We start from the raw sequence: 17528 nt of genomic DNA, 5'->3' as shown, positions 1-17528 counted from the left end.
GCTAACTATGTGCCCTGGCCCCTGACTTTTGGGGTGCCTTCCGCAGCACACTCTGCGGGGCTTCTCAGTGGTTCCCTAGCGATACTGCCCGAGCTTTCATTTACCACATCAGCGCCACATCCTCTACTGTTCAGGCCCCTCTGTGCCCCTGTCCACACGTCCTCACTCCGGCTTCTGGGATCACTTCCCATACACACTGCATGCCTGAGGGCCAGCTCCAGACCCCCACGTCCCAGAACCACTTCAGTTTAATAAGACTGGTTAAGGATAGTAAATGGAGCTGATGATCTTATTAGCTTAAAGACAGGACTCCAAGCTGGGAGTGGTGGTACCTGCTTGTAATTCCAGTCCTTGGGAGGCTGGGACAGGAGGGTCGCACAGGTTCAGCTACTTAGTGAGGCCCTCTGCAACTTAGTGAGACCTTGTTTCAATATAAAGAATGAAAAATAGGGCTGAGAGTATAGTTTGGAGGTAGAGTGCCCTGGATTCAATCCTCAGTACCACAAAAAATAAAAAAAGTAAATAAAAAAAAAAATAGAGCCAGGCATGGTGGCGCATGCTTGTAATTCCAGCATTTGAGAGGCTGAGACAGGAGAATCGTGGTTCGCGGACAGCCTCAGCTACTTAGTGAAGCTCTTTGCAACTCAGTGAGACCCTGCTTCAAATTAAAAAATAAAAAATAGGGCTGGGGGTGTAGTTTGGAGGTAGAATGCCCTGGGTTCCATCCCCAGTACTGCAAATAATAAGTAAGTAAGTAAGTAAGTAAGTAAGTAAATAAATAAAATAAAAAAGAAAAAGGCCTGGGGATGTAGGTTGGAGGTACTGGGTTCATCCCTAGTGCCAACAAGAACACACACACACCCAAAAGTGGGACTCCTTCCCCGCTTCACATACACACAAGCATTGAAGTTATGACTTCTACATCACTGGAAGGATCTGGTCTGCTATTAGGGTCTGAGGTAAACTTATTCTGGGTACCTATGTCTCTCTAGTTACTATCATTATTATTTTTTGGTGGATCAAACCAAGGCATCACACTTGGTAGGTAAATTGCTCTGGCACTGCGCGGTATCACCAGACCATTTTTTAAATTTTGAGACCGGGTCTCACCAAATTGCCTAGGCTGGCCTCAAACTTGGGATCCTCAAGCCTCAGTCTCCTAGAGTAGCTGGGATCACAGGCATGTGCCACATTACTCAGCTGCCCTAATTACAATTTTAAAAATCTAACAATTATGTCTTCAAAGGACATACCTAAAATACAAAAACAGCAAGTATTTCATTATTATTATTATTTGTTTTTTGGTGGTACTGGGGATGGAACCCTTCTACCTCCGGGCTACACTCCCAGACCTATTTTTATACTTTTTTATTTGGAAACAGGGTCTCTTAAGCCAGCGCAGCTGGCTTCAAACCTGCGTGATCCTCCTGTCTCCGCCTCCCAAGCGCGGGGATTACAAGCGTGCGCCACCATGCCCGGCAGTATTTCATTATTAATCAGGGATCCGAAACAAGTGTGGGTTTATTCTAGCATATTATATTAATTTGCAAAGAGCCCACGAGAAGAAATTAAAGAAGGTTCGTGAATTAACCACCGCGGCAGGTGCCATACCTGGTCTGCCATTTTTCCATGGATTCCCCTCTTTCCCGAGGGAGGTAGCAGTGCTGCTGGAATTCATTAGCGAAGAGGATGCAATCATGACGCGCATCCTTCAGGAGGTTCCGCAATCTGTTATACTGCCTGCAACACAGAGGAGAAAAATCAGTCTCGCGTGACAGGTACTCGTCTCTGGCCATCTCCTGCTAAAGACCAAAGAGCATGCGGTATTGAGAGCAAAAGGGTGATTGTGTAAAACCTGACGCAGCCACGCGGTGGCGCACGCTTGGAATCCCAGCATTCGGGAGGCCGAGACTGGAGGAATCGTGGTTCATGGCCAGCCTCAGCTACTTAGTGAGGTCCGCTGCAACTCAGTGAGACCGGTTTCAAAATAAAGAATGAAAATAGGGCAGGGGGTATAGATCGGTGGTCAAATGCCCCTGGGTTCCGTCCCAACCCTCAAAAAAAAAAACAAAAAACAGAACCCTATGAAGCTGGCGTGGTGGCGCACACTTGTAATTCCAGCACTTGGGAAGCTGAGATAGGAGGATCGCGTAGGTTTGAAGCCAGCCTCAGCTACTGAGTGAGGCTCTAAGCAACTTAGTGAGACCCTGTTTCCAAATAAAATATAAAATAGGCCCAGAGGTAGAGGCCTCTGGGTTCCATCCCCAGGACCAATAAACAAACAAACAAACAAACAAACAAACAAACCTGACAAACATTTTCGGCCTTTGCATCTGTGTTATTGGGCATAAAGTGTTCCTCAATTTCTTCTGCCAGAATGCACTGGGGCAGGGCTAGGTCACTGGTTTGCAGATTAAACTCTCTCTCCCAGTTCCCCTCAGAGACTATGTAATTATTATTATTATTATTTGTAGTACTGGAGATTGAACCCAGGGGCATTCTACCTCCAAGCTATACTCCTAGCCCTATGTTTTATTCTTTATTTTGAAACAGGGTCTCTAAGTTGTGGAGGGCCTAAGTAGCTGAGGCTGGCTGTGAACCTGCAACCCTCCTGTCTCAGCTCCCAAGTGCTGAGATTACAAGTGTGTGTCACCACGCCTGGCCTGGAACTTTATTTTTGTATCCCACTTTGTTCTTTAGATGGCATTAGCTTTAATACATTAAACTTTTTGTTGACAGGCCTAAAACGGATATGTAAGGAAAATAAGTTTAGGGATTTTTAAAAATATATATATACTGCGGATTAGACACAGGGACATTCTACCTCTGAGTCACACACACAGACCTTTTAATTTTTCATTTTAAAACAGGGTCTTAGGCCAGGTGTGGTAGCGCACGCTTGTAATCCCCGCGCTTGGGAGGCAGAGACAGGAGGATCGCGCAGGTTCGAAGCCAGCCGTGCGCGCTGGCTTAGGAGACCCTGTTTCCAAAATGAAAATGTAAAAAATAGGTCTGGGAGTGTAGCCCCGAGGTAGAAGGGCTTCCAGGAACCCCAGTACCACAAAAAAAAAAAAAAAAAAAAACAAAACAGGGTCTTATCTGGGTGCGGTGGCGCACGCTTGTAACCCCAGCATTTGGGAGGCTGAGACCAGAGGATGGCAGTTCACGACAACCTCAGCTACTTAGTGAGGCCCTTAGCAACTTAGTGAGACTCTGTTTCAAGAAAATAAAAAGACAAAAAAATAGGCCTGGGGTGTGGCTTGGAGGTAGAATGTCCCTGGGTTCCATTTCCAGTACTGCAAAACAACAACAACAACAACAACAACAAAAAACAGAAAACAGGGTCTTAGCCAGGCATGGTAGCACACACTTGTAATCCCAGCATTTGGGAGGCTGAGACAGGAGGATCACAGTTCGTGAACAGCCTCAGCTACTTAGTGAGGCCCTTTGCAACTTAGTGAGACCCTGTTTCAAAATAAAGATTAAAAAATAGGGTTGAGGGTGCAGCTCAGAGGTAGAATGCCCCTAGGTTCTATCCCCAGTACCACAAAAAATAAACAAAACAAAACAACAACAGAAAAACAGAGTCTTGATAAGTTGTTGAGACTGGCCTCAAACCTGCAGTCCTCCTGTCTCAGCCTACCAAGTACTGTAATCCCAATCCCTAAGATAGAAAAATTGCAGGTTCAAGGCTAGTGCATGGTAACCTAGGGAGAGCTTATTTCAAAATAAAAAATAGCCAGGCATGGTGGCTCTGTGATCACAGTACTTGGGAGAACGACAGGTTTGAGGCCAGCCTCAGTGACTTAGAAATCCTGTTTCAAAATAAAAAATTAAAAGGGCTACCTCAGAGGTCGAATGTCCCTAGCTTAATCCCCAGTGTGAAAATAAAAAGGCTGGGAGTATAGCTTAGTTGTAGAACACCACTGGGCTCAATACCCAGACACACACAAATTCTACATAAATGTGGATTCACTGTGAGATTTACCATGGGCTTAAAAAAGAATAAGTCTTTGGGAATTGGGGGTATAAAGAAAAACTCATATGCTGCTTTATACATTTCTACAATGCTTGAAGTTTTTAAAGTGAGCATTTATTTGTTACGCAGTAAAGGTTTCTGAAGAGATTTCATGAACCTCTGTAATTTATTATTTCAGAGAAAACACTAAAAAAAATACTGCCTGTTCTTCCTGATCTTATCTTGCCAGATGCTAGTTTCCCCATGTTGGACTTTCCAGCCTACTGAACTGCGAACCATTACATTTCTGTTCATTATAAATTACACAGCTGGAGCGAGGCATGGTGGCATATGCCGCTCATCCCCGTCCTTGGGAGGCTGAGACAGGAAGATTAAAGCCCGCCTCAGCAACTTAGTGAGGCTGACAGCAACTCAGCAAGACCCTGTCTCAAAATTAAAAAGTCAAAATAGGGCTGGAGGTATAGCGTAGAGGTAGAATGCCCCGGGGTTCGACCCCAGCACCACACTCACACACACACAGATTACCTCGGTGGGCTAGGGACTAGCGGTGGGAGGCGGGGCCGCTGCTGCCCTTCCCGGGGTAGAGGTCTGGCCACTGGCACCTGAGGCCATATTCCAGGTCCCTCCCCCATCTACCTGCCTTTCCCTTTTCAAAGTGAGTGTGTGTGTGTGTGTGTGTGAGAGAGAAAGAGAGAGAGAGAGAGAGAGAGATAGAGAGAGAAGAGAACCCTGCTATTTTCACTGTATTCTTTTTTCCCCTTTTCACAGAGAAATAACTCTACAAATAGTCAAAAATAAATAAGTTACCTGCCCGCAGGCATTCTGCTCTGGTTGCCAAACTAGACCAAGGTGTGCTGACCGATCTCCCTGGGTGCGTGGCTGACCACCTCATGCCCTCCCAGCCTGCACACCCTGGCAGTACGCACAGACTTACTGCAGTTACTTCTTGACACATGATCCCCTTGCTAACCATCTTTCATTCTGGCAAATACTCTCCACACTCTTGCCACGCACCGGGTTTGTGCTGGGCGGGGGGGGGGGGGGGGCTACAGCGCTGAAGGCCCTGGGGATGGCGGCCAGGCCTCCCACGGCAGGTGGACCGCGCCTGAGCCGAGGGCGGTGCCCTCTGTCTATAGCAGCGCTGACCACCGTGAGCAGACCAAAAAATCCAAACCAGAATTACCTAAGATCCAGCACTCCCACTTTTGGGTACATCGCCCCAAAAGACAAAGGTGTTTGTGGACCATGTTCAAAGCAGCATTATTTGCAGTAGCCAAGAGGTAGAACACCCTATTGACAATGGGTGGAGAAACAAAATGCATATATTACTCTGTCTTTTGTTTTGTTTTGGGAATTGAACTCAGGTATTTTCTTTTCCTTTTTGTGGTATTGAGGATGGAACCCAGGGGCACTCCAACTTCAAGCTACACCTCCAGCCCTATCCATCCATCCATTCCTTCCTTCCTTCCTTCCTTCCTTCCTTCCATACATTTGCAGTACTGGGGACTGAACCCAGGGTTATTCTACCTCTGAGCTACACACCCAGACCTATTTTGTATTCTTTACAAAGGTCTCACTGAACCTGGGTGTGGTGGCGCACGCTTGGCTTGTAATCCCAACATTCGGGAGGCTGAGCCCCGAGGGCCACAGTTCGCGGACAGCCTCAGCTACTTAGTGAGGCCTTCTGCAACTCAGTGAGACCCTGTTTCAAAATAAAGAATAAAAAATTGGGCAGGGGGTGTAGCTCAGAGGTCAAGTGCCTCTGGGTTCCATCCCCAGACCCGCAAAAAAAAAAAAAAAAAAAAAAGCTGTCCCCAAACCACGATCCTCCTGTCTCAGCCTTCCAAATGCTGGGATTACAAGTGTGCACCACCATGCCTGGCTCTGAGTGGTTTTCTACCTCAGAGCTACTCCCTAGTTCTATTTTATTTTTTATTTCTAAACGGGGTCTTGCTAAGTTGTTGATGCTAACTCAAACGTGTTTCTCCTGTCTCTGCCTCCCAAGTACTGCTATTACAGATATCTATCGCTGGTCTGGTTGTTACCATTATCGTCATCATTATTATTATTTTTAATTTTGAACCAGGGTCTTGTTAAGTTGTTGAAGTTGGCCTTGAACCTACCATCTTCTTGTCTCAGTCTACCAAGTGTTGGGATTACACATGCACCACCATGCCTAGCTACTCTGTTTTTACTTATTTTTTTTATTTTTTGCAGGTCTGGGGATGGAACCCAGGGGCATTTGACCTCCGAGCTATACCCCCTGCCCTATTTTTATTCTTTATTTTGAAACCGGATCTCACTGAGTTGCAGAGGACCTCGCTAAGTAGCTGAGGCTGTCCGCGAACCGTGATCCTCCAGGTCTCAGCCTCCCGAATGCTGGGATCACAAGCGTGCGCCACCACGCCCGGCTGCTACTCTGTTTTAAAAAGGAAGGAAAATCCAGGCATGGTGGCACTCACTTGTAATCCCAGTACTTGGGAGGCTGAGACAGGAGGATGGCAGGTTTGAGGCCAGCCTCAACAATTTAGTGAGACTCTCAGCAACGTAGCAAGTTTCTTGTTTCAAAACAAAAAATAATAAAAAAGAAGCAAATAAAAATAAAATAGGGCTGGGGGTGTAGCTGAGAGGCAGAATGGCCCTGGCTTCAATCCGTGGTACCATAACACAACCATTAAAGGATGGAAATCCTGACACCTGCTGTAACGTGGCTAAAACTTGCCATCTTACACTGAGTAAAATAAGCCAGTTCCAAAAAGACAAACACGTTGTGATTCCAGTTACAGGAGATACCTTAGAGTAGTTGAACACATAGAGACAGATGCCAAACAGTTACTTGGGGGGGGGTCAGGGAGGAGAGTTAGTGTATATGGACTGGGTACAGAGTTTGAGTTGGGAGAGAGAAAAACGTTCTGAAGATGGTGACGGGATGGCTGTATAGCACTGCAAACATACTTAATGTTGAATACTAAAAAATAGTTAAAAGGTTTTTTTTGTTTTTGGTGGTACTGGGGGTGGAACCAGGGGCTTTCTACCTCCGGGCTATACTCCCAGACCTATTTTATATTTTATTTGGAATCAGGGTCTCACTAAGTTGCTGAGAGCCTCACTAAATAGCTGAGGCTGGCTTCGAACCTGCGTGATCCTCCTGTCTCAGCCTCTCAAGTGCGAGGATTACAAGCATGTGCCACCACGCCCGGCTAAAAGGGTCAAGTTTTATGTGTATCTTTCCATCTTCCCACAGTTTACAAAAAGAGCTAGGCTACTTGGGAAAAGCAAAATAGAACCACCCATGTCAGCGGGGTAAGTCCTTTAAGGACTTAAGGAGGTGTGCGGGTTGGGACGGCTTCCTGGAGCAGCGGCCCTAGAGCTAAGGGTGAATGGTACCAGCTCGGTAGACCTCCGGCTAGACGGCAGGTTCCGGGAGCAGAGCGGGGATGACTGCTCAAATCAGGACGCGACAGGCTGCTTTCCTGTATCTTTGGTGCTTGGCTCCCTGCAGGGGTTCAACAAATGTCTCCCCAGTGAACAAATGAAGGCAACCTCCTGCCACAGGAAGCCAAGTCCAGGATAACAATGTCTCTGAACAAGCGCTGACATCCTCAGAAACCCGGCTTCACATACTCATGTCCAGACAGGGGGGTTCTTATTTTCTTTTTTTAAATTTTTTTAATTTTTTCTCTTTTTTTTATTGAAAGTAAATGGCATACATTTAAACTGTACTTGTTGCTCTCGTCACCCCCAGACAGGGAGATTCTGAAATTTAGCCCTTGCCCCAAAATGACAGGCCGCAAGTCAGACCTAGGGATTACCACCAAATCGAGTAATGCTGAGCCTTCCTAATATTTAGACAAATATCTATGCTAAAATAATCTTCTAGCAGGGCGTGGGGGTGCACGCTTGTAATCCCCGCGCTTGGGAGGTGGAGACAGGAGGATCGCGCAGGATTGAAGCCAGCCAAGCTGGCTTAAGAGACCCCATTTCCAAAAATAAAAAAGTATAAAATAGATCTGGGAGTGTAGCCCGGAGGTAGAAGGGCTTCCAGAAACCCCAGTATCACAAAAAAAAAAAAAAAAAAAAAGGTCTGGGAGTACAGCCCGGAGGTAGAAAGCCTCTGGGTTCCACCCCCAGTACCCCCACCCCACACACATGAAATAATTTTCTGAATTTTAGGTTTCACGCCCATATATTCTTAGACTTTTAGTGTATGTTTCCATTTTTCAGCTACCTATCAGCCAGATAAAACAAATGAACAGATGGCACAAAAATACTAACGGGAAAAGCAGGGAGCAAGCAGCGAATCACTGGGAATGTGACAGTGAGGCTTTTGGTAGACATGCGGGCTTGTGCTCATAATTTAATACTACATGCATACGGCAGAGTTACATTTTCTGCTAGTCAGGGTTTCTAGTGCTTGTGATGGAAAAGATAGACAAGGACCTGTGTGGAGTCAGCACAGAGCACCATGGTGCCTGGTACAAGTCAGACAGGAATGACAGCGGAGCAGTGATTCAGAGATGCAATAAAGGTAAAAATATCTTAAGCTTTAAAAACTTCAGTCTGGCTGGGCATGGTAGCGCAGGCTTGTAATCCTAGTACTTGGGAGGTCGAGACAGGAGGATCATGGTTCACAGACAGCCTCAGCAACTTGAGAGGCCCTCTGTAACTTAGTGAGACCCTGTTTCAAAATAAAGAATAAAAAATAAGCCGGACATGGTGGCGCACGCTTGTAATCCCCGCGCTTGGGAGGCTGAGACAGGAGGATTGCACAGGTTCGAAGCCAGCCTAAGCTACTTAGTGAGGCTCTCAGCAACTTATTGAGACCCTGTTACTAAATAAAAATATAAAATAGGTCTGGGAGTATAGCCCAGAGGTAGAAGGCCTCTGGGTTCCACCCCCAGTACCACCAAAAAAAAAAAAAAAATGTTTATCAGCTACTTAGTGAGACCCTCTGCAACTCAGTGAGACCCGGTTTCAAAATAAAAAGAATAAAAAATAGGGTAGGGGGTGTAGCTTGGAGGTCAAATGCCTCTGGGTTCCATCCCCAGACCCGCAAAAAAAAAAAGGGGGGGGGGCTGGGGACGTGGCTCAGTTATAGAGCGCTTGCCTGGCAAGCATGTGGGTTTGGTTGCCAGCACGGCAAAAAAAAAATAATAATAAAATAAAATAAAATTAAAATGAGCCAGGCATGGTGGTGCACACTTATAATCCCAGTACTTAGGAGGCTGAGACAGGAGGATTGCAGTTCACGGCCAGCCTCGGCTACTTAGGGAGGCAGGTCTTCTGCAACTTAGTGAGACCCTATTTCAAAATAAAGAATAAAAAATAGGGTTGGGGGTGTAGCTTGGAGGTAGAATGCCCCTGGGTTCAGTCCCCAGTATCTCTCACACACACACACACACACACACACACACACACACACACACACACGATGATGATGATGATGATGATAATAAAACTCCAGTCTAATAATAATAATAATAATAATAATAATAATAACAAAACTCCAGTCTTACAGAAAACCCCCAGATTCCTTGAATTGGCTTGGATGTTTCCCAAACCTCTATCATCTAAATATTTCTTTCTCTCTTTTATTTATTTTTATTTTTATTTTTTATTTTTTTTTTGCGGGTCTGGGGATGGAACCCAGGGGCATTTGACCTCTGAGATACACCCCCTGCCCTATTTTTTATTCTTTATTTTAAAACTGGGTCTCACTGAGTTGCAGAGGGCCTCACTAAGTAGCTGAGGCTGTCCGCGAACCGTGATCCTCCAGGTCTCAGCCTCCCGAATGCTGGGATTACAAGCGTGCGCCACCACGCCCGGCTTTCTTTCTCTCTTTTAGTACTGGGGATTGAACCCAGACACATTCTACCTCTTGAGCTACACTGCCAGCCCCTTTTTTGTTTTGAAACAGAGACTCGCTAGGTTACTGAAAGTCTCACTACATTGCTGAGGCTATCCTCAAACCTGCAATCCTCTTGTCTCAGCCTTGCACGTACAGCAAAGACAAATGTGCACCACCGGTCCTGGCTTCCAGGCCTCTTTTCCAACAGGTCCAGTAATCTTAGCACAAGACTCCCATCATGTTTTCCTACCCTGCTTAAAAGCCTTCCCTGACATGCCTGCCACTCAGGAGGCCTTCTGCCTGACTAGGGCAGGCTCCGGCTCCCTGAGCAGACTCCTGAGCACACTCCTGCCCCTTCGTGGATGAAGCAGGGCAGTTTCCTCTGTCTAGGGAGCTCTTCTCCTTTCTCCACCTGTCTACTCCCCCCAGCCCTTAGAGCTAGCTGGGGCCAAGACCCCAGCCCTGGACTTTGTGCATTCGTAACAGCCGCTGTCCATGTCTGTTTGTGAGACTACCTGACTCCTGCCCGTCCCTCCCCCATCAGGACAGAACCTGTCCTTGTTTACCACTGAATCCTTAGGGTTAGCAGTTTCTAAAACTGATAGTCCCTCAAAACACAGTTGTTACGTAAGCAACCGCACATCTAAACACATGAGTGTGGTGGACAGGGTAGCCTTAGAGTTACCAAGTGACTCCTCATAAGCATTTGAGGACCATGAGATGACAGATGCGGCTATCCTGATCAAAGACTTCACACTGCAAACACCGACTGGTACAATATGCTTAGGAGAACAGGCATTCTCTGCACTGACATTACCGAAATCAAAATACAAAGTCATGTTACATATAGAGCCGGATTAAAGGCTAGGTCTTTCTCTTGTTAAGTCCAATTCTGGCGATCTCATTTCAGTAACGCAGTGGCATCTGCCACACTCAATTAGACGAGGCCTTCTGCATCCTGTGTTCTATCCCTGAGGGTGCCTCATTTACAGATGCAAAATATTCGGGGGAAAAAAGGAATTTCAACTGTGCTGAAAATGTACAGCTTTTCTTTTCCCTCCACAATATAGTGTAACAACTGTTTACATGGCATTAACATTGTATTAGATAATTTAAATATTCTAGAGATTATTTAAAGCATGCATTCTCAGACTTTAGTATTCTTGGAAAGTCTTGGAGCCAGTGCTCCTACCACTGATCTGTACCCCAATTCCTTCTTTATTTTTTTATTTTGAAATAGGGTCTCAGCCGGGCATGGTGGTGCATGCCTGTAATCCCGGTAGTTGGGAGGCTGAGACAGGAGGATTTCACGTTTGCAGCCAGCCTCAGCTACTTAGTGAGATCCTCTGCAACCTAGTGAGACCCTGTTTCAAAATAAAGAAAAATAGGACCGGGTGTGTAACTCGGAGGTAGAATACCCCTGGATTCAATCCCCAGTACCACAAAAACAAACAAATAATAAATGTAATTTTTGTCAATTAAAAAATAAATTTATACTTAACAATTATGAAGGCCAAATTAATAAAACTAAATTCCTGGATTTTATATATTCAGCAATTTTGACAGGGGGTATTGGGGCTGAGGTCACAGAACCATGCTATGCAAGTGTTTATCACTCAGAGAAACCCCCAGTTCTCCTATCTATCTATCTATTGATCTATCGATCAATCAATCTATTTATTTTAGTGGTTGAGATTAAGCCCAGGGGCATTATACCTCTGAGCTACACCTCCTTCCCTATTCTATTTTTTATTTTGAAACAGGGCTTCACTAAGTTGCTGAGGCTAGCAGCAAACCTGTGATTCTCCTATCTCAGCCTGCCAAGTACTGGGGTTACAAGTGTGCACCACCATGCCTAGCTCCTTTTTATTTATTTATTGAGACAGGGACTCACTAAATTACTGAGGATGGCTTCGAACTTGCAATTCTGCATCAGCCTCCTTAGTGGCTGGGATTACAGACATGTACCACCATGCCCAGCTCATAACAGAATTTATTCATTCATTTGTTCATACTGGGGATTGAACCCAGGGGCATTTTACCTTATTTATTTATTTATTTATTTATTTATTTATTTATTTATTGCAGGTCTGGGGATGGAACTCAGGGGCATTCGACCTCTGAGCTACACCCCCTGCCCTATTTTTTATTCTTCATTTTGAAACCGGGTCTCACTGAGTTGCAGAGGGCTTTACTGAGTAGCTGAGGTTGTCCGTGAACCATGATCCTCCGGTCTCAGCCTCCCGAATGCTGGGATTACAAGCGTGCGCCACCACACCCAGCTGGCATTTTACCTTTGAGGTACACCCCTAGCCCTTTTTATTTTTTGTTTTGAAACTGGGTCTCTCTAGGTTGCTGAGAGTCTTGTTATGTTGCTGAGGCTGGCCTCAAATCAGCGATCCTCCAGCCTCTCAAGTATTGGGTTTAGAGGTGTGCACCATCATGCCTGACTTTAATAATAGACTTTATTTACTTACTTTGTGGACAGAGTACTGAGGATTGAACCCAGGAGCAGTCTACCTCCAAGCTACACCCCCAGACCTTTTTATTTTATTTATTTTATGGTACTGGGGTTCCTGGAAACCTTTCTACCTCCGGGCTACACTCCCAGACACCTATTTTTTTTAATACTTTTATTTGGAAACAGGGTCTCTTAAGCCAGCAAGGCTGGCTTCGAACCTGCGCGACTCTCCTGTCTCAGCTTCCCAAGCACGGGGATTATAAGTGTGCGCCACCACGCCCGGCTAATTTTTTTGTTTTTGAAACAAGAGTCTCATTAGGTTGCTGAGAGCCTTCACTGGAGGTTGCTGAGACTGCAACCTGTGATCCTCCCATCTCAGCCTCCCAAGTACTAGAATTACAGAAGCAGAACACCACACCCACCTTCATAATACATTTACAATGGCAGTGGGGATTGAACCCAGAGCATTCTATATCCTAGCTACACCCCCAGCCCTATTTTTTATTCTTTCTGTTTTTTTTTTTTTTTTTTGGTGTTACTGGGGGTGGAACCCAGGGGCTTTCTACCTCTGGGCTATACTCCCAGACCTATTTTATATTTTATTTGGAAACAGGGTTTAAGTTACAGAGAGCCTCACTAGGTAGCTGAGCCTGGCTTTGAACCTGTGCAATCCTCCTGTCTCAGCCTCCCAAGAGCGGGAATTAAAAGTGTGCGCCACCACGCCCGGCTTATTCTTTATTTTGAAACAGGGTCTCACTAAGTTGCAGAGGGCCTAAGTTGCTGAGCCTGACCGCGAACCTCTAAGTACTGGAATTATAAGTGTGTCCCACACCTGGCTCATAATATTTATTTATTTATTTATTTATTTGCAGTACTGGGGATGGAACCCAGGTGCATTCTATCTCCAAGTTACAGCCCAAGCCTTATTTTTGATTCTTTATTTTGAAACAGGGTCTCACTGAATTGCAAAGGGCCTCACTAAGTAGCTAAGGCTGTCCCTGAATCGCAATCCTCCTGTCTCAGCCTCCCAAGTACGGGGATTACAAGTGTGCGCCACCACTCCCGGCTTTCATAATAGATTTTTAAAGATCAGTCTCAAACCTATTTCTCCCAGAAGGCTTCTGGTTTAACCCCATACCCTATGTATACTTCTGCACTTTGGTGAATTCATATTTAATTATTATGTATGTGGCTATGGTGTATTATAATTGCCTTCTTGTTTCTTGCGTCTCACCCCAACAAGACAACAGGTTGCTGCGAGAGGGACTAAGATTTCTTATATTCCCCAAGGCCTGGAATTAACAACTTAAAAGTTCTCATCAAGCAGGGTATGGTGGTGCAAGCCTGTAATTCTATCAACTCGGGAGGCTGATGTAGAAAAGCACAAGTCAGAGGCCTGGGACAACACAGTGAGGCCCGGTCTCAAAACAGAATGAAAAAGGACTGAGATATAGAGTGCCCCTGAGTTTAATCCTCAGTACTGACAAAGCAACAACAGCAAAAAAAAAAAAAAAAAAAAAAAAAAAAACCCAAAACAAAAACAAAAAAAAACAAACCAAAAAAAGTGCTCATCAAATGGAGAAACCAGAGTATTATTACCATGAGGCCCTAGTTCATAATTCTTCATCTTTTGCTTTCACATTTAGTATATTCAGAGACACAAAGCACACTGGAAAAGCAATAAGTTTTTCATCCAGTTAACTACTTTTGAAATGTTCAGAAGAAAAGACATTTAAATTCCAACTCCTTATTTTTGAATGTCCCAGGAATGGGTTTTTAAAACAATCCTTAATATTAAAAATATTTTAGAAAACAGAAGTTGAAAAGGCTTTGCAGTGTGTTAGCGATCTGAATGATAATAACAAATTGATTTTAGTAGCAGAAATTGAAATACGACACCTGGAGCAGCATTTAAACCTGCATGTGTGTAAACATCTATATCTTTGTGTCTGTACAAAATCAACTCCAAGTCATCTTAAAATATTCTATCTGAAAAAGCCTGTACACAATCTAGGTAATGTACGTTTTTAACTGAGCGTATCATAAGGACAATTTGTCATTTTCATATCCAAATAAAAACACTTTATCTTTTACTACCAAGGTCTGAAGAAGCCACATTTGAAAAAAGAATAAACACATAGATTCTGCTTATTAAGTAATTTAGGATGTTAAGAGGTGGGATATATAATTCTGATGTTATTTCCATGTAGCCTAAAGTTCAAATCATAAAACCTTTCCCAGTGTTAAATGAAACAAAACTATTTTTTAGAGTATTTGTTTAAAAGGTGGACCATAAACCCGGTGTGGTGGCGCACGCTTGTAATCCCAGCATTCGGGAGGCTGAGACAGGAGGATCGCGGTTCGCGGACAGCCTCAGCTACTTAGTGAGGCCCTCTGCAACTCAGTGAGACCCTGTTTCAAAATAAAGAATAAAAAAATAGGGCAGGGGGTGTAGCTCGGAGGTCAAATGCCTCTGGATTCCATCCCCAGACCCCCCCCCCCAAAAGGTGGGCCATTATTCTTCATTAGGTACAAAGCAATTATTTTAGATTGGTTCAATTAGAAACCTTTTGTTTGGCAAATACAATTACCATGGTCGGTAGTGACACTAGCAATTTAAAAATAAAAGTTATTTCTGGTTTCATTGAATAAATAATTGCAAGTACAATTTGCATTCACAATAAAGGTTCTAATATTTAAGAGTACTCTTTTTTCCCCCCCAGGAAAAGAATGTATACTCCTTAGACAATGTATCTACAAATAAGATTAAATAATATACTTCATCAGCAAAATAAAAAAAAAAAAGAAACCAATAACACTGCTATCATAAAAATGCAAACTAAAAGTCGAGTCAGTCCAGAATCCTAAACACCTGCATCCTGGGGACACTGCAGATTATTGATCTGCAGTCAGATCTTTTAGCCAGGTGTTGAAGCAGAAACCTAAAATAATGTTACGGCATTCCTCACTAGCGATGAGAATCCCAAATTAGTTTCAAAAGTCCTTTCTGACAAAATAATGAATTCCTCCCTTCCCCTCCCAACAAGGGACCTCTTCTATATACAGAAAAAAAAAAAAATCTGCACTATACATAAATAAATAAAGCAAAAGAGATACCTCCGGCCTCTTTGATGCTGCACAGCTTGACAAGCCGTTTGCATGAAAATAATTCCCCTCAACTCTGGAAACTCAAGGATCTCAAGGTAATCAAGAACAACTTTCCAGTCTGGGATCACATAATGAGTCACGTCGGTAGACAAGAGCTTCCCCTCTGAAACATAATTCAAAATGGAATAGATTAGCTAACATTTCCAAACCCGGTTTATTACTATTCCAATGTCACGGTGCCCCGGTGTGTAAAATAACTTTCCATCTTAATTTCACCAGGAAGTTTTTAAAAGACAAGAAAAATCTACTCTGGTAGGAGCCCAAAGTTTAGGGAAATTCAGCACTTTTTTTTTTGAAGCTGTGATAAATACAAGCTCAACATAGTTTATGGTGTTGCCAGTGGCGCAGGAGAGAATGACTGATACTTTATAAACAAACATAGGCTGAATATTTCAGTGTTAAGTCATCACTGACACGCACACACATTCAGATAGAGCACACATATATCATATGTATACATAATATATATATAATATGTATAAATATGTATATATCGTGTATGATTCAGGCTTCCAGACAGGCTGAGAAGTGTCCAAGGCCCAGAAAGATAGAGTTGATTAGGAAAAGAGGCCTAACTTAGTGAGCCCTTGTTTCAAAACAAAAGTATAAGCCGGGGGTGGTGGCGCACCCTTGTAATATCAGCATCTGGGAGGCCGAGACAGGAGGATCGCGGTTCGAAGACAGCCTAGTGAGGCCCTCTGCAACTTAAGTGAGCCCCGGTTTCAAAATAAAGAATAAAAAAAATAAAGAATAAAAACTAGGGCTGGGGGGGGGGGGAGAGGAGGAGTATAGCTCGGAGGTAGAATGCCCCTGGGTCCCATCCCCAGCACCGCAAATAAATAAATAAATAAAGCATAAAACAGGGCTAGGAGTTTAGCTCCGAGGTAGAAGGCCTCTGGGTTCCATCCTCAGGACTACAAAAAATAAAAATCAAAATCGAAGAGGCTGGGTGCAAGCCAGGGCCAGGGAGCGTAAGGTCTAAGGCGGCTGAAGGCTGTAACTGAAACTGTAACCGAGCCGTAACCGAGACTGGACTGCACGCACTGGCCGCGGCGGCCGGGGCTCGGGTCGGGCCGCGCCTCCCGCGCCCGCGCCCGCGCCCGCCCGGGCCTCGGAGGCCTCGCCGCCCGCCCTCCCGGCCGCCCTCCCGGCCGCGCACCGTTGCGGCAGGCGGCGGGCCGCGGGCACAGCGCGCTGCGGCAGGGCACGCCGGGCCGCAGGTAGTGCTCGCGCACCAGGCGCAGCGTGCGGCCGCGGAAGGTCCTCAGCAGCAGCACCTTCTCCCGCTTCTGCAGCATGGCGGCATGGCGGCCGGGGACGGGGCGGGCGCGGCCCAGGCCCGCCCTCCAGCGCGCGCCGCCCAACGCCGCCGCCGAGCCGCGCGGGCCGCGGGCTCCCCGCACCCCGGCGGGAGGCTCCGGGGCAGCCACCAGCGGGACTGTCTCCGCCCCGGCTGGATGGGGGAGTGGGGCTTCCGTACTGTACGGGGCAGGGACCAGAGTCGTCGGCCCGGTGCTCTTGTTGTGCCTAAAAGAGCTAAAAAGCCGGGCGCGGGGGCGCACGCCTGTCATCCCAGCCTTTGGGAGGCTGAGACCGGAGGACCGCGGTTCGCGGACAGCCTCGGCTACTTAGGCCCTGTGCAACTCAGTGAGACCCTGTTTCAAAATACAGAATAAAAAATGGGGCTGGGGGTGTAGCTCCGAGGTAGAATGCCCCTGGGTTGTATCCCCAGTACCTCAAATAAATAATAAATAAATAAGCTGAAAAACTTAAAAAAAAAAAAATGAGCCAGCGACTCTGCTAGCCTGACATTTTCCCTTTAAAAATATACTTATTTAAATTTATTTTAAGCCAGGCGTGGAGACACACGCTTGTATTCCCAGCATTTGGGAGGCTGAGACAGGAGGATCCTGGTTGACAGCCTCAGCCACGCTGCCCCTTTGCAATGCAGGGAGACCCTGTTTCAAAATAAATTTTAAAAAATAGGACTGGAGGTGTCACTCGGAGGTAGAATGCCCCTGGGTTCCATCCCCAATACAACCAAAAAAAAAAAAAAGAAAAGAAAAGAAAGA

At 45.4% G+C, this 17528-nt stretch overlaps 1 protein-coding gene across 3 annotated transcripts in view; it reads right to left on the bottom strand.

Moving 5' to 3' along the window:
- The window catches only part of DIS3L (DIS3 like exosome 3'-5' exoribonuclease), a gene marked incomplete at both ends in the record, with an annotated part of 47285 nt that extends 30531 nt beyond the window's left edge, over nt 1-16754 (bottom strand). Inside the window, 3 exons of one of the 3 annotated variants that reach the window (XM_080693368.1) lie at nt 1612-1740; nt 15406-15559; nt 16589-16754. In XM_080693368.1, coding sequence (XP_080549494.1) covers nt 1612-1740; nt 15406-15559; nt 16589-16754 — 449 coding nt within the window. Of the gene's footprint in view, nt 1-1611; nt 1741-15405; nt 15560-16588 lie in introns of those variants that run through there. The other 2 variants (XM_080693369.1, XM_080693370.1) reach the window with 2 other exon arrangements.
- Nucleotides 16755-17528: the final 774 nt, after the last annotated feature.

Source organism: Muscardinus avellanarius (assembly GCF_963383645.1).
Source record: "Muscardinus avellanarius genome assembly, chromosome: 3".
Taxonomy (NCBI): Eukaryota; Metazoa; Chordata; class Mammalia; order Rodentia; family Gliridae; genus Muscardinus; species Muscardinus avellanarius.
This window is presented reverse-complemented; position numbering and strand designations above follow the sequence as displayed.